We start from the raw sequence: 25360 nt of genomic DNA on the forward strand, positions 1-25360 counted from the left end.
CCCCACATCAGGCTCCTTGCTCAGCGGAGAGACTGCTTCTCCCTCTCCCTCTGCACCCCCTCACGTTCTCTCTCTCACACTTTGTCTCAAGTAAGCAAAATCTTTTAAAAATGAGTAAATAAAATAAAAACAACTAAAAATAAAAATAAAATCGATAACACACACAAAAGCCTGCAAATTGTTTGCCATCCTCCCATCAATAAGGAGGGTTTATATCTCCTCCTGTTAACTGTGGGTGCGCTTGGACTCTCCCCGATGTCCAGGGCTGGCCAGAAAAGACGATGTCGCTTTCATTTTATTTGTGGGGACACTCTCGTGTAGAGCCTTAACAGCCAGTAAGAAGTGTGAGTACACTGAGGCCAGCACGCCATGTACAAGCCCAGGCCACCCAGAGAAGCCAAATGTGGCTGTTCCAGCTGCAGCTCCAGCTGATGCCCCAGCCTGGGGGACAGATGTTTCATCCTCTAAGTGTGGACACCTCCTGATGATTGAACCCCAGCCAGGCCTCCTCCCAGGCGAGGCTCCAGGCGGGATGGAGCAGAGACAAGCTGTCCCTGCAGAGTTCTGTCCAAATCCCCAACCCCCGGGGTTCATGAGCATAACAAAATGGTTTCTTGGTGTTTAATTTTGGGGTGCTTGGTTACACAACCGTAGTAACTTAAACATGAAGGTTGCAAAGAGGAGTGAGTAGAAGAGGATTCCAGAACCCATCTGTCCAACTACTCACAGCCCCTGTGACCTTGTGCAAATGATTTCGTCTCTTGGTGCCTTGATTTTCTTTTTTTATAGAATGTAGATCCCAGTAGTACCTACCTCAGGAGGGTCGCCGTAAGCTTTCAGTAACTAAGAATACTTAGAACAGTGTCTGACATACAGTAAACCCTCTGAAGAGGTCAGCTCCTTCTTTCGGTCCCAAGCCTTCTCTGACCACGCCAGCCCGTAGGGGTCTCTTCCCTCATGGATCTCGCACTGCTCATCTCTCCCCAGGGACACTCGGGAGTTATTTAAGCGTGTCTTCACTCCCCGGCTGGGTGGCTGCCATCTCTGCAGCAGGGACCAGCACGCACTTGGCATCCCAACGGCACTGGGCACAGAGCTTTGTACAGAAGAGGTGTTCTACAAGTATTTGTTAAAAAACAAAAGAAAAGCAACACAGTCAAGCGTCTGCCCAGCTCTCATCGTCTCATTGCTGCCCAAAAATATTAGGGACAGGTGGCACTGCTACATCCTCACGTGGCCAGACCAAGACCATCTCTCTTCCTGCCAATTCTCGTCTTCTTTTACTGCCTCACTTACTCTCTAGAGTTCCAGTCTTTAGAAGACTGTGGTTCAATGAGTTCCATTCACCTCAGTGTCAAAGTACTTAAATCCCTTAATGTGTTTCCTGAGAAGCAGTCGCTTGGATCAGGGAATCATGCACATGGAGATTCCCGGTGCTACCCAGAGCTGACCTGGGTGTGGGCAAATGGTCGCTGACCTGGACCGCTGCTGGTATGAGCATTCTTTGATGTAAGCCTTTTGGAAAGTAAATTGGCACTATAGATTGGAAGCTGTGAAAAAAAGTATACCCAATTCTGAGAATTTGTTCTAAAAAAATAAACTGTGCATGGGCAAAAGGGCTTAGTTTTGTGGATCACAGCATTATCTGTAATAGTAAAGGGAAACTGATACAACCAGATGCCCAACAATAGAGACTGCTTAAATATATCACGATCTATCCACAGGTGGCATGCTATTTCTTCATTCAGCAAATGTTTAACAAGTGCCTAGTCTGCCCCAGGCATGGCTCTACAGGTGAGAGAAATGCAGAGAACAATGCAGACAGAGAGCCTGGCCCAGCAAAGCCTTCCTGATAGATTGGGGAGAGTGGGTAAAGGCAACAAACATTACACATTTTTCATAAAAGTACAACATTTGGCATGTTGGAGGGTGATACTGGCTGTGGAGAAAAAGCAAGCAGGGCAAGAGGTTGGAGAGTGTGGCGGGGGGGAGGGTTTGGGTAGGAGCTAGAACATATTAAATAGGCTAGCCAGGGACAGTCTCACTGAGAAGATGACATCTAAGTAAAGTTGAAGGAGGCAAGGGGAAAGGTCATGCAGATATGGGGGTACAGAATGTTCTGGAGTGTTCTAGAAAGAAAGAACAGAAAATGCATGGCCCTAAGACTGGAGTACATTCAAGAAACAGCAAGGAAGTCACTACGGCTGAAGGGGTGTGAGCAGGAGGGAAAGAGGTATGTAAGGTGAGGCAGATAGTGTAGGACCTTGCTGATCATGGTAAGAACTTTGAAATTCAGTCTATGGGGGAGGATCCCATAGAGGGTTTGGGCAGAGGAGCAACATGATCTGACTCAGGTTTTTTCTTTTTCTTTTTAAAAATTTTTTTATATATATTTTTATTGGATTTAATTTGCCATCATATAGTATAGCACCCAGTGCTCATCCCATCAAGTGCCCCCCTCAGTGCCCGTCACCCAGTCACCCCATACCCCCGTCCACCTCCCCTTCCACTAACCCTTGTTCGTTTCCCAGAGTTAGGAGTCTCTCATGGTCTGTCACCCTCTCTGATTTTTCCCACTCATTTTCTCTCCTTTCCCCTATAATCCCTTTCACTATTTTTTATATTCCCCATACGAGTGAAACCATATAATGTTTGTCCTTGGTGTCCGTTGAAAGATGAATGGATAGAGAAGATGTGGTCTATGTATACAGTGAAATATTGCTCAGTCATTAGAAACAACAAATACCCACTATTTGCCTCAACGTGGATGGAACTGGAGGGTCTTATGCTGAGTGAAGTAAGTCAATCGGAGAAGGACAAACATTATACGACTCCGGTTTTTAAATAATCACTCTGGTTGCTCTATTTAAGACAGACATAAGGGAACAGGTCAAAGGGGGGAGATCTATTGGGAAGATATTGCAATATTCCGAGGATGCCTTGGACCTGGGTTGAAGCAGGAGCAAAATTCTAAATCTGTTGTGAAGATAGAGCCAACAGAATTTGCCAACATACTGGATCCAGGGTGTGACCAAAAACAGAAGTCAAGAAGCACAGTCATTCTAAATCCTGTGCAGAAGGAAATGAAAGACAGAAAATATTCAGAATATATTCTTAATTGAAGAGTCATGGTTACAAAACAATGTTGTTCAAAACGATTCTATTTTTGGAAAAGAAAAAATATATATGTATATATTCTAATACAAAAAAAGGCTTGAGGATGTCAACTGAACTTTGAGAAGTAGTTACCTCGGGAGCACCATTACTGGCAGTTTTTATTTTCTTCTTTTGCCTATTTTTAATTTCAACTCTCCCAACATGAAAACATATTGCCTTTTAACTCCTATAAATAGAATTAAGTCATTTTAATTTGCCCCTGCTCCCCATCCTCTTAAATCTGGTTTTGTCCATACAGGATCCTTTTCTAGGTAACTTCAGGGTTTCCTCTGTTTTCCTGATGGTAATTATAGCTACTTAAGACATTAAAGCTCCAAAGAGAGAAGACAGTAAAAATTCAGAAATCCTTGTATTATTTCCCAGAAGCAATCTCATGAAGAAGAGGAGAGGGTCTGTGCCTCATGAACTCAGAGTTAGCAGATGCTTGGGAAAATTCTAGTGGCAAAATACAGTAATGTTTGAATTTTTGAGTCAGGCCACATTATTTAACATAAAGAAGTGCCCAGAATGTTATCAAGAATGACTGGAGACACCTGTTGGAAGCATGACTGCCTTACTGCTGAGGCTCTGTCTCTTGCTTTTTTTTTTTTTTTAAGATTTTTATTTATTCATTCATGAGAGAGAGAGAGAGAGAGAGAGAGAGAGATCAGAGACACAGGCAGAGGGAGAAGCAGGCTCCATGCACCGGGAGCCCAACGTGGGATTCGATCCCGGGTCTCCAGGATCGCGCCCTGGGCCAAAGGCAGGCGCCAAACCGCTGCGCCACCCAGGGATCCCTGTCTCTTGCTTTCTGAGGAGAGGCAAGACGTGCATGGGTGGGAAAATGGGGACAACATGGCACAGCTCAGACTATTAGCCTGACAGGTGGGTGGAAAGAAGATGAAAAAGTGTGCTGGAACATTCCGGGACTTCTGCCTGGAGGTTGTGGAGGCTGACCTCAGGTCCAAAAAAAAGAGAAGGGAAGGATGATAGTAGGCACAGAGAACAAAGGAGGACACCCCAGATTAAGTAAAGGGTTTTTCTATAGTTATCCAGTAAAGGACAGCCTCCCCAGGAAGAGCCCCTTAGCAATATTTGAGTCTCCTCTTCATATGAGGCCCTATTACTTCTGGCATCTGTGCACCCAGGCTCTTTGTCCATGGAAAGTTTTCCATCTTCCTAAAATAAAACTCTATTCAAGTTAGAATTCTTTAATCCTTTTTTTTAATGATGGTTAAAACAGAAACTTATAAATTACGTGCTTGATGATATTGATGTGTTGAAGAAATAAATTCTTTAGCACAATACTTTTAACATTGCCAGTCTCCCAGTTAATGACTTAATAAATGACTCCCACTTTTGGTCTGGGTAAATATTTCTCTCTCCATTATCATTTATTCCCTTATGAGAGCCATAGACTGCATCATAAACTCAGCATGGAGAATTGTTCTAAGTCTATTTTATTCAATATTTAGTAGAAACTACCTTATAACATCCATTAGGGGAGATAATGGATTTCTTTCCTTTTCTAGAAAGTCTGTACTCCTGTGACAGTCATAAAATGAGCATTTTATACACTCTGGACCTGAGTCTACCCAAGTTCTCAAATTGTGCAGATTTGGAAGCAGACATGAAGGCAATTCTCTGTTGTTCTGTAAATATCCAGCCTTTGTCACTGCCTTCACTGTAGACAGAAAATACGTCTGCTGGTGCAAGATTGGAAGACCAGGAAGGGGGAGGGGGTCAGTGTGGATGAGTGTGTCTGGGAAGGTTGGAGGAGGTCATCGAGAGGATGTGACCACCAGCAGAACTGTGAGCTGGACCCAGGCAATCAGAGCTCCTCCCCTCCTCCCTTGTCCTTGGAATATGGGTTCTGCTTGCTTTTCCTGCTCCCAGAGGCTGCTCCGAGGACGTAGCCTTGAGATAATGACATGGCGTTGAGAGCACCTGCATGGCACACGTGACTGAACCCAGTTAAAACCTCTACACAAACCTTTAACATGTGGGAGGCAGGTGAGGGGATCCACTTACCGTGCTGCCGCCCAAGTCAAGCTTCATACGTAATTTCCCTTTGCCTAATAAAAGCGCCACCTGCCAACCTGGAGTGACCTGCGTGTTTTCTCCAGTCTCTCCCTGCCCGAAAGAGAAGCCAGTTTCAGATTTCAGATTCCCACCTCCCTCCCGCCCAGGAAACTCCTAAGGGGGTTATGAACCAACATTGGGTCAGCTGGTAAACTGAGTCAGTGACCAGCGACCAGACATGTATGACACAGGCTCACATGGCATTGGGTTCAGATGTTTTTCCCTTAATAGCAAAAGCAATAGCATCAACCACAACAGATACAGTCCCTGGAGTGCCAAGTCATACCTGCTGTGCGCTGAAGAAGTGTGATCTGCTGTGTGCTCCTTAAAGGCGTAGAAGAATCCCACCATGGGAAGGTTGCAATATCCCTCCTCGCTTCCACCCAGCCCCACACACCTCTCTAGCCCTCTTCCCTCCTCTGAGCTGTTCCCAAAACACCTGTCACGAACCTAACTTACTAAATATTCGCTTACTGTATCTTGCTCAGTGCGCGTCTCCCTTCCATACAACGCAATCTCCATGACCGTTTCATACAGTGTGGCTCCCCCCGTTACAAGCACAACATGCGTACTCCATAAATAATTAGAGAAGAATCCATAAATTGTCCTCCACTGCCCAGGAAAGCACCTAGAACACAGTAAAATGAATGAAGGGATTCACGGGTTTACACATTTTACATCATTTAATCCTACATGATGGGTATCATTATTCCCATTGGACAGAGAAGAAAATGGAGACACAAAAAAGTTCAGTGGTTTTTCCAGGATTGTGAGAGTGGTGAATGGTGGAGAGAGGATGCAAAACAGTTCTGTGGAGTGTCAAAGCTCATATAATTATGCTAGAGCGAGCAGGGTTGTTTAAAGTGGAATTTGGAAACAGATCCATTGAGAACGCACAGATTTACAGATGTATACACGTACGTTTCATTAAAGCTTGTAAACACTAGAGGCTCAGAGACAAAAATCTAAAATCTGGCCCACGTTCTCTTTCTTTAATTGAGGTATAATTGACCTGTAACGTTATATTAGTTTCAGGTGTACAACATAATGATTTCATACGCATTGCAAAATGATCACAAAAAGTCTGGTTAACATCCGCCACCATAGATAGGTAGAAAATGGTTTTTTCTTGTGATAATAACTCTCAAGGCCTACTCTGCTGACAACTTTTCCATATGCAATACAGAATTATTGACTACAGTCACCTTGCCACATATCACATTCCTCAGGACTTATTTAGGACTGGAAGTTTGTGACTTTCTACACCCTTCACCCATTTCACCACCACTCCCAACCCTCACCTCTGGCAGCTACCAATCTCTTCTATCTATGAGCTTGTTTTTTTTGTTTTTTCTTTTTTTTTCCCCCCCTTAAATTTCACATAAAAGTGAGATCGTATGGTATTGGTCTTTCTCTGTCTGACTTATGTCACAGCATAATGCTCTCAGATCCCTGCATATTGTTGCAAATGGAAGATTTCCTTGTGTTTTTATGGCTGAATAATATTCCATCGTGTATATGTATCATGTACCACAATTTCTTTATTCTTTTATCTCTATCAATGGACACTTTAGTTATTTCCATGTCTTGACTATTGTAAATAATGCTGCAGTGAACATGGGGCTGAAGATAAATTTTCAAGTTAGTGGTTTCATTTTCTTTGGATAAATATCAAGAAGTAGAATTGCTGGATCCTATGTTAGTCTGACTTTCAATTTTTTGAGGAACCTTCATACTGTTTTACATAGTGGCTGTGACAGGGTATATTTCCCCTAATAGTGGTCAAGGGTTTCCTTTTCTCCACAACCTCACCAACACTTATTATCTCTTGTCTTTTTGAGAGTAGCAGTTCTAATTGTGTGAGGTGACATCTCAATGTGGTTTTGATTTGCATTTTCCTGATAATTAATGATACTGAGTGTCTTTTCATGTACCTGTGGTTTCCTTCTGCTATTTTTAAATCAGATTGCCTGGGGTGTTTTTTTTTCTTATTAGTTTGTCTGAGTTCTTTATATATTTGGATATTAATGTCTTCTCAGATACAATTTGCAAATATTTTCTCCCATTCAATGAGACTACATCACACTAAAAAACTTCTTCATAGCAGAAGAAACCTTCAACACCAGTAGAAAAAAGTTGAAATAGAACTACCATATGATCTAGCAATTCCACTTCTGGATATTTATCCATCCAAGAAAATGAAAACACTAACTTGAAAATATATTTCCATCTCTAGCAAACAGAAACATTCTGCTTTGCTAAAACATCCCGGAGAATGAAACCACTGCAGAATTTCCTCTTAGGGTATTGCAGTGCTATGCCATTTTGATTCAAATGCATATTGCCTTAGTGCTTCCCCACTGGAGCGAAATCCTCATCCTTCTGGTCCTAATGTATGGAAACAGTAAGAAGTTGCCATCATTTTATGATATCCTTTCACATACCTCAAGGTAGCTAATAGGCTTTATATGGGGCCCATGATTAATGGGAATTAAAGGATGCTGAGAATATATAAAGCAATTCTTGGGACACTTGGGTGGCTCAGTGGTTGAGCATCTGCCTTTGGTTCAGGGCCTGATCCCGGAGTCCTAGGATTGAGTCCCGCATCGGGCTCCCTGCATGGAGCCTGCTTCTCCCTCTGCCTGTGTCTCTGCCTCTCTCTCTGTGTCTCTTATGAATAAATAAATAAAATCTTTACAAAAAATAAAGCAATTCTTATTTTTAATGAAGTGTTCATTACATTTGTATATGCCTCCTTCGGTAGACATCTGGAGTTGTGCTGCAATATTTTTTTTCTTATATTTATGGGTTGAATCCCCCCCCCCCCCACCTAAGAAAAGATCTCCTGAAGTCCTAACATCCAGTACCTCCGAATATGTCTCTATTTGACCATAAGGTCATTGCAGGTATAATTAGTTAAGACGAGATCACACTGGGAAAGCGTGGATCCTGATCCAGCATGGCTGGTGTCCCTATAAGACAGCCACATGGAGATGCACATGGGAGAGCTCCATGTGATGCCAAGGCAGACATTATGCAGTCACATCCTGTGAAAGACCAAAGAAGGCCAACAAAGCACCAGAAGCAAGGCAGGATTCATTCCCCTACAGTTTTTGGGACAAGCATAGATCTGCTGACACCCTGAATTTGGAATTCTGGCCTCAAGAACCACGAGGTAATAAAGTTCCCTTGTTTTAAGCCACCTGGTTTGTGGTGCTTGTTATGGCAGCCTTAGGAAACTAATACAATTATCTAAATGGTTTCTCTTTGATCAGCTATCTAGCCTGTACTGATCTGGATGAAAGTGTCTCTCCACATTTCACCCATTTCCCCCCGTTTTGAGAGACTTTGGAAGCTTCTGAATGAAGAGGCTATTTTCAGAAATCGTAATGAAAGTTCAATTTTGGATGCATTTAATTATAATTTAAAAATGAGTAGCACTTGTTCCAAAAAGATCTATCCTAAATCCATCGGGGATTCAAAGAGGTACCGAACTCCAACGACTCACTACTGCCACAGTCCTTAATAGATACCCAATTCTCTCTAAGAATAGCAAAGCATTATTCTAAAATTAAAATAATCACTAAAGCTGGGTGACAGAGTGCTTTTATGTGGGCCTCTACAGGCCTGGCTATGCCAGATTTAATTAAGGAGTTTTATTTGCATCAATAAATTATTATCCAAGGTAAAATTAAAGTTATTCGATTTGTTCACACTCAATTTCATTTAGGTGTACAATTAGTGGTTTAAGTCTATTGCAAAATAATTCAGCCAAGAAATCAATTTTAGCACCTACAAAAAGCCCAACCAAGCTATAATTACAGTCTTCCAAATGCTAATTGCATACAGTTTTGGATACGAAATATACATATATATCATCGCACTGTTTACCACCAAAAAATTATACTTGCATAAAACATGGGAAAATTATCTTCATTATTTACGATCCTCTAAGGCTAGGATGTTCCTTTTAGAGCCCTTTTGGATAGGTCCACATTGGAAATTATCGTCTTCCTTGGCTGTATATGTACCATTTATTCTTTTGTGCAGTCAGAAGCTAAAAATGGGCTGGAGCCGAGAACCCCGTAGAAGGGAGACACCAGGGATCAAAGGAGAAGCTGAGACCTCAGGGCAGAGCCTGGGTTTGGGGGAAACTTCTGTCGCCTGTAGTGTCAATGTATTCTCATCTATAAGAAAAGGTCACAAGTTGGGGGATGGGCAAGCTAATGGAATAATTGATGAAAATGATGTTCATATTTCATAATAGGAAATTAGATGCTCCAGGCAGGCCATAAGGTGACCATACTTGATGAAAAACAGTGAGGAGTAAGACGGCATTCAGCAGATTGTTCTGAGAGTCTTAATGGCCTCTAGAGCATTCTGTATCTAAAAATACCGGATGAATTATTTGCAGCATATATGAATGCAAAGGTAGTACCCATTTGAGCTGGATTTGCTATTTTGACAATATTCTCTTGCTATCTGCCAAAACCACACTCACTGTGACAATGATGCCGTGCATTTGCATAGCAAGTCACTGTTTACAAAGGTCCAACATGTGTATCTCTCCCTGGGAGGTCCATTTGCAAGTGATTATTACTGCCACATCTGTTTTGCAGTTGGAGAGGAAACCAAGTGAATTGAAGAAGAAACAGGACTGGAGAAAGTGGGCGGTTCAGCCAAGACCCCAGAGCCACTCTGGTATCATATTTTGACATTATACATATTTGACATTTGCATTTCACAAGCAGTGGCAAATCCTACAATGAGCAGAAATTCGTTATTTTATTTACTGTAAAGAGTTACTTGGTATAATATTCACGTGCTACACTTCTTGCCTGGGACTTATGGGGGAGAAATTTGTTAATATCTTAGCACCACAAAGAACTGTTCTCCTGAGCATTGGGATGGTTACCTATCCCAGTGCATTACCCCTCTGGAAAAATGGACGTATGTTCTTCTGGGCCACTTTTATTTATAATGGCACTTGTGTGTCTCCCCAAGGTGCCCAGGTTTTGAGAAGGAAAAGCAAGGATCGATTCAGAGAATAAAAATAGGAAAAGTAAAGGGAATATGTAGAACTGAGAATAGGAAGATGCCAGCTTCCCCTGACACTGACCCCTGATTGGTTTACTCATGGAGAATTTCATGGGACTCTGGCACTAAGTTTGGGAGGACAAGGGGACAAATGCAGTGCATTCAGGGAAAGAATGATGAGCAGTTAGGAAAGAGGAGTTCTCATGAGGAGTTGTGGAAGGAACTCGAGGTGTTCAGTCTTGGTTGGAGAGGTCTTGAGGAAATACCATATGCGCTTGCTATGATGTGGAAGGCCGATATGTAGAGCGGTAGGAGAAGTTGTTTGATGAATGCTCAGGGCATAGTGAGAGCACTGGGAAAGAACACCAGGAAGGGTGTGCCTGGGTGGCTCAGCAGTTGCGCGTCTGCCTTCAGCTCAGGTCATGATCCTGGGATTGAGTCCCACATTGGGCTCCCTGCAGGGAATCTGCTTCTCCTTCTGCCTGTGTCTCTGCCTCTTTCTCTGTGTCTCTCACGAATAAAAAAATAAATAATCTTGAAGAAAAAATAAATAAGGAAAAGAACATCAGGAAGGAAAATTCCTTTCAATTAACAGTTACAGCAGACAAACAATGGTCAGGGTGCGCTGTAGAACTCTCCATCCTTGGCTGGAAGTATCCAAGCAGTGACTGGATTGTTGTCCCAAGGGGCACTGTTTGGTTCAACCAAATGGCCCTGGGGGCTCCTCTAGCTCTAAATGCTGATGGCCCTATGAATAAATTCTGCTTGGCTCTCATATTCTACTTCTTGTGTTATTCAGTAGACTTTTGTGTCCTCTCTGTACCTCACAGTTTGTACACATTTAATGAAGTTTTAATGGGTGAATGGATGAGTGTGAATATTAGCTTGGCAGCTAATTATGAAAACAGAATTTCAGGCTTTAAGGAGAAAAGGAAAAGGGAGCAGTCCAGAAAATGTTTCAACCTTTTTTTTTTTTTAATGTTCCAACTTTTTAAAGCAGGTCTAAGCTGGAAATTACCAAGAATTGTTCTTGATTTTTAAAAATACCCTTAGCAAACTGGAAATAAAAAATTTCCTAAAATGATTTTTTTAAAGTAGGCTTCATACCCAGTATGGAACCCAACAGGGGGCTTGAACTCACAACCTTGAGATCAAGACCTGGGCTGAGATCAAGAGTTGGATACTTAACTGATTGAGCCACCCTGGCACCCCCCCTAAAATGACTTTTTAAAAAAACTATAAAAATATATAACATCCATCATGCTAAACAGTGAAATATTAAAAACATTTTCTTTAAAATCAAATAAGACAAAGATGCTTGCCATTGTCATATCCAGTGAACATTTAAAAAAATATTATATTTATTTACTCAGAGACACAGAGAGGGAGGCAGAGACACAGGCAGAGAGAGAAGCCGGCTCCTTGTAGGGAGCCCAATGTAGGACTCAATCCCGGGGCACCAAGACCATGACCTGAGCCAAAGGCAGATGCTCAACCACTGAGCCACCCAGGCGTCCCTCCAGTGAACATTTTAATAAAGGCTCTATACTGTGTGATAAGACAAGGGGGAAAAAAGGATAAAGAACACAGAATAAAAAACAAAACTGGTAAAAGTCCCAAATGATAGGTTTATTCCAGAAAACCCAAATTAATCTGATATAAAATCAATATACAAAAGCCAACTGTATAACTATACATCAGCCATTAACAGTAAAAGAAAAACAAAATAAAAACTAACAATTTATAAAAGCAACCAAAAAGGTATAGCTATAACGTACCTAAGAATAAACAGGTATAAAGTACCTGAGAATATGACAAAAGATTAAGGGACCATTAGGTAAACATTTTTAAACTCAGAAACTTCTGATGGAGTGTAAATTGTTCTAACCATTTAGTAAACTAACTTTATCTAATAAGGTTCAACATATGCATACTCCATGACCCACCAATTCCATCCTCAAGGATATACCATAGAAAAACACTTTTTCATATACACCAAATATATATACTTAAATCTTCATAGCAGCATTGTAACAGCAAAATTTAAAAACAATGTTCATCAACACTAAATATTCATCAATAATAAGACAGATAAGTATATCATGGCATGGTTATTCCATGAAATACTACTCAGCCATGAAAATGAATGAATCACAGCTACATGTGTTGGAATAGATTAGTCTCAGAAGTAAAACATGTATGAAAGAAGCAAGGGGCCAAAGAACACATAGAATGTGCAAAAAAGGGCACATTAATTTCTTATTTATAGATAAATATGATGTGATAAAGCTATGATGAAAAGCATAAACTTATTACAACAAAACTCAAGGGGGGGCCTGGGTGGCTTAGTCAGTTGAGCATATGCCTTTTGGTCTCAGCTTGGATCTTGATCTCAGGGTGGTGATTTCAGGCCCCATGTTGGGCTCCAAGCTGGTCACAGAGTCTACTTAAAAAAAAAAAAGAAATCAAGATGGTGAATTCTTCACAGGAAAGAATATAGCCTTATTATGAAAGACCTTATGGTACCTTCAAATCATTAACCTACTGTTAGTGCTGTCTTAGTGTGGGAGCTGGGTAAATGGGGGTTTGTTCTACTCTTATTATTTTTATTTTCCTGTGTGTCATGTTTTTCAGCTCTGCAGTTTTGTTTTTTGTTGTTTTGTTTTGTTTTGTTTTTTTATTTTGGTAAGGAAAATGCTCTTGAACCTAGTGTGATATTTATCTAGACTTGTTCATTCATTCTATTGATGGTACTTTACTGAACTACATTTAGTTCTAGAATGACCAAAAATACAACTGGAGTGTCAAGGACTTCATGTTTTAAAATGAAAAGATTTAGAATTGGGAGCATCTGGGTGGCTCAGTGGTTGAGCATCAGTCTTTGGCTCATGGCATGACCCCCGGGTCCTGGGATTGAGTCCCACATCGGGCTCCCCGGAGGGAGCCTGCTTCTCCCCTGCCTGGGTCTCTGCCTCTGTCTCTGTGTCTCTCATGAATAAATAAAAAAATAAAATCATTTTTTTAAAAAGGAAAAATTAGAATTGGTTTGAGATTATATAGGAAACATGTTATCACTCATATTTAATATTTTAAGGTCTATAAAGACCTTAGGTAGAACCTAGGTAGTATCACCATAATAACATCACTGGTTGTAACCAATGGTCAAAGTGAGGGATTATTTGTAAAATAATTGAGATGAGTAATGCTTGGACTATGTCATCAGGCATTGCTCACCTTATATGTGGGCCACATATAAGCTACTCAGAATTCTTGGCTGTAAACGGCAGGAAAAAGATTTCTCAGAGGCTATGAAGTCACTCATGGGACTAGTGGGGAAAGTCTGGACAGCCAGGTTGGAAAACCAGACATGGCAGGTGGAAGCTTGGGAAGGTCACGGGTCGGGAGTCAACTTGTTAGGGCACCCCAGCGTCTGCCACGACTGCTCCCAAGCCTAAAGCGCCCCTGTGTCCTCGCCCCTCTTACTCCACATTGCAGGTCCCTGTTGGGAGCATCCGGGGCCAGGTTTAAGCCACACACTAAGCCATTTGCTGCCACGATTCAGAGTGGGCACACTGATCTTTTTGACTCCTGGATTCCATAAACCTAGAAGTGGGGTACAAATGCCAGGTATGACAGATGAATGAATGAGTGAGAGAATGAATGAATGAATGAATGACTAGAAGGGGAAGGAAGAAGGAAGGAGTAAGAAAGGAGAGGAAAGAAGAAAGGGAGGTTGAATTTATCTGCAACGCTCATTAAAAATGTTGGCTTCTGGGACCCCTGGGTGACTCAGTTGGTTAAGCATCTGACTCTTGACTTCGAATCAGGTCACGATCTCAGGGCGTGGGATCAACCCTGTGTAGGGCTCCACGCTCAGCAGGGAGTCTGCTTGGGAGTCTCTCTCTCTCTCTTTCCCTCTGCCCCTCCCTCTGCTCTCACACATTCTCTCTCTCTCAAATAAACAAATAAATAAATCTTTCTAAAAACCTGACTTCTGAATCCCCATCTAAGACGACTAAATCTGAATTTCTGAAGTTGGTGGGGAGGGGAGCTCGACAGAAAGCTTCCATTTATTTAGCCTGTCCATCAGTTGATATTTTTAAATTTGAGAATTACTGGCATAAATAATGCGTTCCATGAACTTGCTTACTCTTTCTGTGACTTTGAATGACTGATTTTTTTTGTTTGGTTTGGTTTTTTTTGTTTGTTTTTTGTTTTCTGTTTTTTGTTTTGTTTTGTTTTGTTTTGTTTTTTTGCTATTTGTACGTTGGGACACGTCCCTAAAGGGTTCCAAATTTCTTTTCTTCTCAATTGTGTCTTTACTAATTTATTTGTCTCTCTGTGCATTTCTTGAAGATGCATAGCAGCTATTTCAATTTAAGAATGAACAACTTAAAAAAAAAAAGAAGGAACAACTTTAGGATTTGAATACTTAGAGAGAGCCCCAGGAAGATAAATCTCCTGAGTCTTTAAAATATACAAGAACTGTTGTCGCCTCACCAGCAATGCCTGTATACCTGGCACTGTTCTAAGCATTTCACATTTCTTATCTAATTTATTCTTCTGTGAACTCAATATCCCCACTTTACAGATGATAAAATTGAACCTTCAAATTGTTAAATAGCTAATCCGAGCTAAAGAATGGAGTAGCAGGGGTTTGAATCTAGGTCATTTGCTCCATAACCTCAGCCACTATTTAACACCAGCTCCGTAAATGTTGATTTCATCAGAGGAAAGATAAATTTAAAATTTCATTTATTGGCCATAAATAAATCACATGATAAAAATAGAACAATATAGGGACCCCTGCGTGGCTCAGTCAGTTAAGTGTGTGACTTTGCCTCAAGTCATGATCTCAGGGTCCTGGATCAAGCCCTGCATCGGTGGGGAGGGAGTCTGCTTCTCCCTCTCCTTCTGCTCCTGCCCCTGCTCATGCTCTCTCTCTCTCTCTCTCAAATAAATAAATACAATATTATTTTTAAATAGAGCAAAATAAATAAAGACTTAGCACCACTAAAATGGTCTCTTACTCTAGCCTTGCTAGATCTGCTCTCTTGTCTCTGCTGTCAGCACATTAACTAAACAAAACATTAACAAAAGTCTGCTACTAAGTCCTGTGAGCTCCCAGGTCCACCTGGTCTGATCGTCCCTTGCCTCTCAGCATGGCCAGCTTCTCTTGGGCTCCAGCCCACCTTTAGCAAGGAGGCTTACTTTTTTTGGAGCTGCATCTTATCTCCTGTCTTTAACGGAGCAGCTCTCTCCTAGAGGGGCACAAAGCAAACCTGATCTTATATAATTCTCTATAATCCCTCTCTTACGGATTCAGCCTGGGTTGAATGCTGTTGATTCACCTAAAAGAACAATTTAAATCAAATCGAGTTTTTTATACACCCTACATACTAAATAATTATGAATAAAAACATGTTAGGGGTCAGAAGAGGCATATTGATTGATAAGAAAATAGGTGTATGGATGGAGCAGTGTGGCCCGAAGATCTGGTCATCGAAAGGCTCACTGAGTGGTTCTCACCTGCTCAGCGTAGGGGTCAAAAAGAGGAAAACACGAGGTGGCCGTTGCCCACTCTAGTACCTAACAGGCACTTCTTTGTATGGAACAAAGAAGACAATATATGCAAAAGAGCTAGACTGACTGTTCCCATAAACAGATGGGGGGAGATGTGGGCTGGATTACAGAGTTTTGGGTGATTCACACATAACTGGTTGAACAAACATACCCAACAGAGCAGATTAATGAACAAATGTCACCTACAGTGAGATCTCAATTGGCTCAATCCTCATCCCATTCTTGTCCAACATTTTTATAAATGATTCGGATAAAAGAGGGATAGTGTAATCGATCAAATGTATGTTATCACGAAACTGGGAATGACGGTCAAGATATTGAATAACAGAATCAGAGTCCTCAAGCCCGCACTGTTCCTCTGATCTGCACACAGTCGGGTGATGTGTCGATGTAGAGGGAGGAGATGTGCTCACCAAGCCCAGGGTTGTACTTACCCGTGGTGGTCCTGTGAGGGCAACACGTCCTAAGGGAATTTTAAAGTAGAACAGACTCTAGGCAAGGTGACCAGGAAAATATGAGTGGAAACCAGTATAACTAAGGGCAGATGGGCAATCTAGCTTAGGAGAGGTAGCCTAGGATTTCTCGAGATCCATTGCCACACATTTAAGGGAATACCTATGAAACAAAATAGGATTTTGAGGTAATTCTGTAGCATTCCACAAGGCTAAGGTAAGATAAGACAGAGATTGATAAAAAAAAAAAGAGAGAGAGAGAGAGAGAGAGAGAGAGAGAGAGAAGAAAGAAAGAAAGAAAGAAAGAAAGAAAGAAAGAAAGAAAGAAGAAAGAAAGAAAGAAAAAGAAAGAAAGAAAGAAAGAAAGAAGAAAGAAAGAAAGAAAGAAAGAAAGAAAGAAAGAAAGAAAGAAGAAAGAAAGAAAGAAAGAAAGAAAAAGAGAGAGTTTGACTTTACAGGAAAGAAAAGGAATATTGAGGGGAGCCTGGGTGGCTCAGTCGGTTAAGCATCTGTTTTCAGCTCAGGTCATGATCTCAGGGGCCTGGGATCGAGCCCCAAGGCAGAGTCCGCGGGGAGTCTGCCTCTCCCTCTCTCTCTGTGCTCCCCACCACCGCCATGCACGTGCTTTCTCTCTCAAATAAATAAATAAAATCTTAAAAAAAAAAAAGAAAAACAGCATTGACTTAGTAGTTATGTCAATAACTACTAATACTATGTCAGTAGTTATGTTTCGTTAATGTCAGAAACTGTGCTTAGCACTTCAAAATAACTCTTCTAATAAAAAAAGAAATAAGATACTTAACTCTTTTTCCACTTCATGTGTTGGTCTGTTTATCGAAATAGCAAGCGACTACCAAACTTAGTAGCTTCAAATAGCCATGCATTATTCTTCTATCTCAGCTGTCCGTTGGGTCAGGAGCTTGGACCGGAGAGCACAAGGAGAACTCACCTTTGCTCCATGATGCCCGGGGTCTCGGCTGGAATATCCTGAATGGCTGGGGGATGTTCACGCATCCCTCTAGGTCTCTCCATCCAGCTTCCTCACAACATGGTGGCCTCAAGAGGGGTGACCCTCTTGGGTAGAGCTCGGGGCTCCCAGAGGCAAGGCCAGGGCTTGCCCCTCCTCTCGGGTCCAGGCTAGAGTCTGGCAGAGGCCCTCCGCACAGTGCTGCTCTGGGGGCAGTCCCAGGGTCTCCCCCTACTTGGGGAGAGAGAACTGGAAGGGGTGGGGAGAGGCGGCAATGACCCATCACATGGAGGCAGAAGCACAGGATCATGGAAACTGGCAGAGCCGGGACTCCAACCAGATCTGACCAGTGATCACCCCGCTCGGTTCGCTCAGGCCCTTGGGGGTCCTCCCAGGTGTTCTCCGAATGTGCATTTTCTGCCCCCCCAGCCTTGCTTCCAAGCTCCAGGCCTTTATCTCCAACTGTGAGCTTGCACATCTTCCATTTGGATTTCGTGGCAGGAGCAGACGTGAATACTAAAGTCATCATGAGTCCCCTCTCCATCCCAAACGAGGCCCACAGGAGCCCTGGACACCACCCCCACCCCCCCAGTCCCACTGGCTCAGCAAGAATCTGTCTCGCCATTCCTCTCATTTCCTGGGTCCCAGTCAGCCACCCAAGCCTGTGGGTTCCTGGGCACCACACGAGAGGCTGCTCAAGGACCTGGCCCCTGCCCTTCAAGAGACTCCCCCTCCCCAGGCTTGCCCCACCCCAGCCAGGCTGCCCTGCTGCTCCTTTGCTCCCAACCCCAAGCATGTTCCTGCCCAGATACCGTCTTGAGAGGCCACCCTCCCCAAAATAGCACCATCCCTTAGCCCGTCCAGCCCCAAGGCTCATTTTTGCCCTCCTAGTGTCTGTCACTACCTGGTACCACTGTGTCGATCTGCTTATTTACTGATTGTCCCCGGCTCTCGCTGGAACAGTGCTGTTCAATAGAAATACGAGGTCAGCCACTACGTAATTCGACATTTAATAGTCGCCACATGTTAAAGGCCAAAAAGAAGCATGTGAAATTAAGTTTAATAATATATTTCATTTAGCCCCAGATATCCAGAATATTATTATTTCAACACATAACCAACAGAAAAAAAAAAAGGATTTTGAGTTCTGGTGTGCAAGCTTTCCGGGCACGTCTCCTTGACACTAGCCCCATCTCAAGGGCTCAGCGGCCCCAGGCCCAGCAGCTGTGCTCGGAAGGTGCTGCTCTAGACGTTAAGCTCCAGGGTCACGGCCTCGTCCTTTATTCACCTCTCTCTTCTCAGTGCCTGAAACAGTGCCTGGCACTTAGCAAACGTTTGTGGGTTGCATGGATCCAAGAGAGTACATGCATCCCTCGGTTTTGCTTCTGTCCCTCCCACTCCAGCCTGGTTGCTCCTCCCCTCACCTGTGGCAAGAGCTTCCTACCTGTCGGCCCCTGCAGGAGTGGCCCGTAGCTGTTCCTTTTTCCGCCTGGGGTGCTCTACCTTCATCGCCAGTTGCAGAAGCCACTGGAAAGAGGCTCTCTGAGGGAGCAGCCGGTGCTGTGCCTGTGCCTGCCGGCCGTGAGGGCAGGATTAAAGCTAGGGAGGTTGTAGAATTTGCCAGATTGGGTGGCCCCCACTGACAGGCACCTGCTGACAGCCTCTTCCCTGCTCGGCCCCTGTGCCTGTCCAGCTCTCTCTTCCCCAACCCCTGCCCTCACCCTTAATCCTGAGCTCTGGGATTTCTACAGCTCTTCAGTGTAACTGAGGTTGGGAATGCTGACATTGACCTCATGCTTCTTTTTTTTTTTTTAAAGATTTTATTTATTTATTCATGAGAGACACACACACACACACACACACAGAGAGAGAGAGAGAGAGAGAGAGGCAGAGACCCAGGCAGAGGGAGAAGCAGGCTCCATGCAGGGAGCCTGACGTGGGACTCGATCCTGGGTCTCCAGGATCATGCCCTGGGCCGAAGGCAGCGCTAAACCGCTGAGCCACCCGGGCTGCCCCGGCCTCATGTTCTTGAAGGAGAGAAGTGACGGTCAGAGGCCTGTTGGGTCTGCACAGGTGCCCACCGGCCCGCAAGGGCCCGCTGCCTGCCTGCTTGTCTACTGCTTCTGCGACAGCTCGGTGCCGGCCTGCTGCCCCAGCTCGTGACCTCGGCTGACCGTTCCAACCCTCTCGTCCCTGGATGTCACAGCGAGGTGTGGCCCAGTGGTCAGCTGGCTTTGGGTTCCTCCTTTAGGATTCTTTGTTGCTGACGGCATTACTGAGATACAATCCACACACCATACAACCTCCCCTTTTAAGAGGCTGAGTCAGCAGATTTCGCTGTATTTACAGATATGTGCGAATGTCGTCACAGTTCATTTCAGACATTTTTCACCACTGGTGAAAGAGAAACCCCACACCCTTTAGTCATCAGCCCCATCTCCCCTCCCCCACAGCCCTCGGGAACCAGTCATCCACTCTGCCCGTCTAGACTCCCTGTTCTGAACCCTCCCTGAGAATGGGATTACACAGTACGTGGTCTTCTGAGACTGGCTTCCTTCACTTAGCACCAAGTTTCCAAGGGCCCTCAGGTAGCCTACCTCTTCCTCTTTGTGGCTGCGTAATATTCCACGGTATGGACCTGCCCATTCATCAGCTGACGGACATTTGGATGCTTTCCACCTTTCGGCTATTATGAATAACGCCGTAGGAACACTCGTGTACAGCCCCCCACCAATTCTCCCTGTATCTTGCTGCCAGATTAATCTTTGGCAAAAATGGGAGAGCAGATCAGTGTATGTACTGTCCTGGTGCTTCCCGGGTCTTGCCCGTGGGGAAAGTTCAATGCCTTGGCCCATCATAGCTGGAGCTCCCTCCATTTCCCTCCACCCCTTGCTACAGAGAGGCAGTGGAGGGCCAAGGTGAGAGCAAGGGCTTTGGAATCAGAGGCCACACGTACAATTGTTAGTGGGCTACGTCAGACACGAGGCCAGCCTAGCTTCGGGGTTTGGGGAAAACAGGGATGATTCTTTCACTTTGATTTACCATCTATCAACTGGGCAACAAGCCAATCAGAGATGCCAAGGGCTGTGCTGCCCAGGGCTACCCTCGGCCTCCCACAGAGATGCGTGGGCCCAGAGGCCAGCTGGCCAGGCTGAGCAAGCCCACTCCAGGTGAGAGGAGAGTCCAGCCTCTCAACAGCTGGAGAGGCGTCACGACAGCACTCGGGATCCTCTGCGTTAGCGTCACGGTCACACACATCTGTGTTCGACCTCTTCCTGCCTCATTGGGTACCACCGTGCTGGCTCTTCTCACCCGTGAAAGGGGGTAATAACAGCACCAACCTCATAGGATTCTTGAAAATGCGTGGATATATATTTAGCCCGGGCCAGAACGAGGAAAGCGCTCCATGCAGGTTAGCGATTATTTCTTCCCAAGGCAAACGCTTTTATCTCCGACCTGTGCTCATTCCCTCCTCATACCTGGCACCTTGACTCTCTGGTTAACCAAGTTCTGGCTATTTCTTTTGGTTTTCTTTTGCTGCTGTAATAACAAATGAACACACACTCAAATGTAATAGATTAAAACACACAAGTTTATTATCCCAACAGTTCTGGAGGGCAGAAGGCCAAAATTGGTCATAGTGAGCCAAAATCCAGGTGCTTGTAGGGCTGCATTTCTTCTGAGGATGCTAGGGAAGAATTGTGTCCCTGCCCTTTCCAGCTTCTCGAGGCTGCCCACAGGCCTTGGCTCACGGCCCCTTCCTCCCTCTTGAAAGCCAGCAGTGGCTGGTGGAGTCTTTCTCAAAAGGTATCACTCTGCCTGAGTCCGTGGTCACATCCCCACTGACTCTTCTGCCTGCTTCCTCCCTTGGGATTTCCTTGGCCTACCTGGATAATCCAGGCCAATCTCCCCATCTCAGGTTAGTTTATTAGCAACCCTAATCCCCTCCGTGACCTAATCCCTCCCTTGCCACAAAACTGCTCATTGTTACACCTCCTGGCATCAGAGCTCAAGCATCTCTGGGGAGCATCATTCTGCCCACCACACTATTCTTCAGTGTTCAATTCTGGTTGCCCCTTGCTACTCAGGTCTTCCTCAAATGACCCAGTCCTCTGCCTTCTTTCCTGAATGCCCAAAAAACTTGTCCTCTGTAAGCTTCATTTTACATAGCTCTTGTGTCACCATGGACTGTTCCCTAAGTGTAACGTAAAGTCCAGAAAGGCACAGACCATGTCTCACCCCCTGAGGGAGACAGTGTGGCAGAGCAGAAAGGCACAGAACTGAGAGCCAAGGGCCCTTGCTTCCATTCCAGCTCCTGACAGGGAAATCCTGGAAAATTCTCTGAACATCTCAGATTCTCATTTTCCTCTCCGCAAAATGGGGTTCATCCATAACTCTGGTCTTAGCCATTGTAAGACTCAAACTAAAGCAACATAACAACAAAACAACAAAACGACTCGATTTAAAAAAAAATGGGCGAAGGACTTGAATAGGCATTTCTCCCAAGAAAACATACAAATGACCAAGAACATGAAAAGATGCTCAACATCACTTATCATTAGGAAAATGCAAATCAGAATCACAGTGAGACATTACTTCATATCCAGTTAGCATGGCTGTTATAAAAAAGACAGAAAATTGTAAGTGCTAGCGAGGATGTGGAAAAATCAGAACCCCAATGTGCTGCCAGTGGGAATGTAAGATGGTGGAGCTGCTGTGGGAAACGGTATGATGATTCTTCAAAACAGCAAACATTAAATAACCATATAACCCAGGAATTCTACTTCTGGGTGTGTGCCCAAAATAAGTGGAAGCAAGGACTCGAACAGGTGTTTGCGCGCCCAGGCTCACAGCCACAAGAGCCAAGCAGTAAAGCAACCCAAGTGTCTATCAACAGATGAACAGATAAACAAATGTGATGTGTACATACAATGGGATATTATTCCGTCTTAACAGGGAAAGAAACTCTGGAACGTGCTACAAAGTGGATGAATCTTAAGGATATTATGCTAAGTGGAATGAGCCTGTCACAAAAGATGAATATTGTATGATTCCACATATGAGGTCCCTCAAATAGTCAGGCTCATAGAGGTAAAGAGTAGAAAGGTGGTTGCCAGGGGCTAAAGGGTTGACTGGAGTTAGAGTTTAATGGGGACAGAGTGTCAGTCTGCAAGATCGGAAAACTTCCTGGGGATGGATGGTGGTGATGGTTACAGAACAATGTGAAGGTACTTGATGCCACAGAACTGTGCGCTTAAAATGGCTAAGACGGTCCATTCTGTGTTATGCGTATTTTACCACCACAACAAAAAAATGAAGCAGTGAAAGTGCTCTGGTGGCTATAACATGCGTACAGACTTGAGGTATTCCTGATATCCCGTGACCTCCTCACCATATTCCTGTGCGTATTCCAGGTCCCAACAAACAGTTGCTAACGCAATGCAGAGAGTCTGCCGGGGAAATACATCCTCCCGTCCCCTCCTTTTCCAGCCCACCTGCAGACGTGTATAGTTGACCCCTTACCTGCCGATGCCTTTTAAACTATAAGCAATCTGAACACTTTTAATGTGACAAAACGTGAAAGGGGATGCAGAAAGCAAGGAAGAGAGAGAGGTGTGCATGTTGTGCATTCATTGATTTGTGTTCATAATCCAATGATGTTATTGTTTTAAGTCTGCTGGAGCTGGTTCCACCTGCTGGTTTCTTTTGATGACCTGAATATGCGTGTGCCTTCTCCATATGCTTTGGAGTCAGCACACACAAGCTGTGTTTGTCCCTTGCCTGACTTTATGCAGTGGAAGCAGTGGGAGCAGAGGACACAGCATGTAGCCCGGGGAGCCCGAAATCCCGAGCCGTGCTGCTTGCAGGGTACGTAGGGGCTGAGGGAAGCAATAAGACCTAATAACCTCACCCATTCTCCTAATTGCTTTCTTCTCACAAAGAACCACACCAGCGGCTCCAGTGGCCCTTGGGGAAATCTCTGCTTGTTATGAGGCCGGTGGGCAATCCTTCCATCACTGTGAAATGCTGGCAGTTTGTGTCAACAAATCCAATTTCCGTCAATCAATAGACAACCCACCTCCCAGCTCTGTCTTCCCAGCCCCACAGAGCTGAGAGCTGGCTTCCCCTGTCCAGCCCTGCCCACAGGGAGAGCTGCTGGCTGGATGCAGAGGATGTGCAGGCAGTGGGGTCAGGCTGGTGGGGGCAGAGGGCCGTTGACAGGGTTGGTCCCACTGCCCACCAGCAACACACTGTGGTGCACAGTTTAGAAGTGTCGGCTTTGTGCAAAGAGTCCCAGGTACGAGAGAGCTGGCTCTGCAACTTTTGGTTGTATGGCCTTTGGCAAGTTCTCCAGCCTTTTGAGCTCCAGGCTTATTTCTAAGGCAGGATGGCAGTGGTGCCCACCTCTGGAGTTGTTTGAACAAATGCTGCAATGCATGCAAGGCACTCAGCCCATCTCTGGCCCACAGTCAGTATAAAGAGGGAGGCGTTGGTGATCGCTAAGTCTTACGAGCCAGATAGGGCTGTACATGGGAGCTACTGTGGATTTTACAGTCCTCAGTAGCACCATCACCATCACCATGGTCTTCTTGAGGATTGTGTGGAAAACAGCTCAGGATTCTACAAGTGGAGTGGGAACCATCCCATGTAGCTCTACCAGTATGGAGGAGGACCTCTGACCACTGGTTCATGAAGGTGCACTTAGCAGAGATGCTCACTGGATGTCATCAATGTTTGCAAAAAATCCAAACTTCACTGTCCTCATCAGAAGCCTGGCACCTGGCCTTGGGAGGGCCATTTGTAGGTGTTTATGCCTAAGGAGGTTTGCTCCATTGCATGGCACAATGTCAAGTAGGGATGGGGTTTGTCCTCAGACATGCCAGTCCAGAGAGCAGGGCAAAAGGACCCTTAAAGGCAAAAGGCTCCCTGAGATTTCTGTGTCTTCCCTGGGAAGCAGAAAGAACAAAGCCCTCCCCCCAACAAAGGAGCCCTCTCACACATAGAGGAAGGTGCAGCTTCATTGCGTGCTAGAGGTCCTTGCTGGGCAACAGAGAGTTAACGCAACTCTACTTCTGGCCAGCTGGCCATCTCACCTAATAGATTGGGGGTGAGACCCCTCCACATGAGCATGTGAATTCCTCAAAGGGTAGGCAGCAGCAAAGCCCCTCAGAGCGGGATGCACAGGGGCAGGTACAAGCTAATCAAGCAGCTCTGGGCTCTCTACTCAAGATCCGGGAGCACAGGATTTATAACTAAGCAAGGATGCAAACACCCCCACCAGCAGAAAATGGCTAGAAAGACGGACCTTGGAGTGCAATTTGTGCTGCCTGCTGCTGTTCCTGTTTTGCTTAATTGGGAAAGGAAAGAGTAATTAGAGGTGAGGTTTCCAGATGCAGAATGCCCTAATATTTATGGACTTTCTACTCTGAGGCAGGCACTGTGAGAGACCCTTCCACGTTTATTATTTCATTTTATGCATCACAATAACCTTGCCTGGCTGGTATATTTATCCCTCTCTTCTCTCTCTCTTTCTCTCTCTCTCTTTCTAAATGAGGAAGCAGAGGCCCAGATATAACCACAAAGCTCAGGGACCTGGCACAGAGCAGGTGCTCAGTAATGAAAGATTAACGGAGACTTACCCAGGGTCACAGTCAAAAGGAAAGATTCAAATGCAGATTCTAAAGGTCCAGGCCACTCCGGAGACCTCACGTTGTTGCCTCCCGCCCTGTGAAAAGAATTCCAGATGGAAGAAATAAAGCTTTTTCTAGGGGAATCTGCAGCCAGACCTCCATGCAGCCCAAGGGGAGATCCCTCCAAACACTTAAGGTAGTGCAGCGATTTGGAGGAAAGAGTCAAAGATTCTGAGTTAAAAAGAAAACGAGCTGGAGAGAGAGAGAGAGAGAGAGAGAGAGAACGGCCCCAGGTCTGTAAAATGTGTTATATCTGCTATGAAATTGGGCTTTTCTCACGTGGCAGTGGGTCAGCCCCTGCTTCCTCTCTGGAATTTACCTTATCGTGATGACAGTGAACACAAAAAAGAACAAAAACCAGGTGGCCTTGCATGCTTGGGAAACTTGGGATT

General features: G+C 44.5%; 1 protein-coding gene across 8 annotated transcripts in view; it reads right to left on the reverse strand.

The window, feature by feature from the left end:
* Window positions 1-828: 828 nt before the first annotated feature.
* FARS2 (phenylalanyl-tRNA synthetase 2, mitochondrial) overlaps window positions 829-25360 on the reverse strand; it is a 584196-nt gene continuing 559664 nt past the window's right edge. For all 8 annotated transcript variants that reach the window (XM_072729194.1, XM_072729196.1, XM_072729189.1 and 5 more), the window contains 3 exons: window positions 5713-5866; window positions 5188-5289; window positions 829-1116 (listed from right to left, as the gene is read on the reverse strand). In XM_072729194.1, coding sequence (XP_072585295.1) covers window positions 844-1116; window positions 5188-5289; window positions 5713-5866 — 529 coding nt within the window. In that variant the 3' untranslated portion in view covers window positions 829-843. The remainder of the gene's footprint in view (window positions 1117-5187; window positions 5290-5712; window positions 5867-25360) is intronic.

Source organism: Vulpes vulpes, chromosome 12, assembly GCF_048418805.1.
Source record: "Vulpes vulpes isolate BD-2025 chromosome 12, VulVul3, whole genome shotgun sequence".
Lineage (NCBI taxonomy): Eukaryota > Metazoa > Chordata > Mammalia > Carnivora > Canidae > Vulpes > Vulpes vulpes.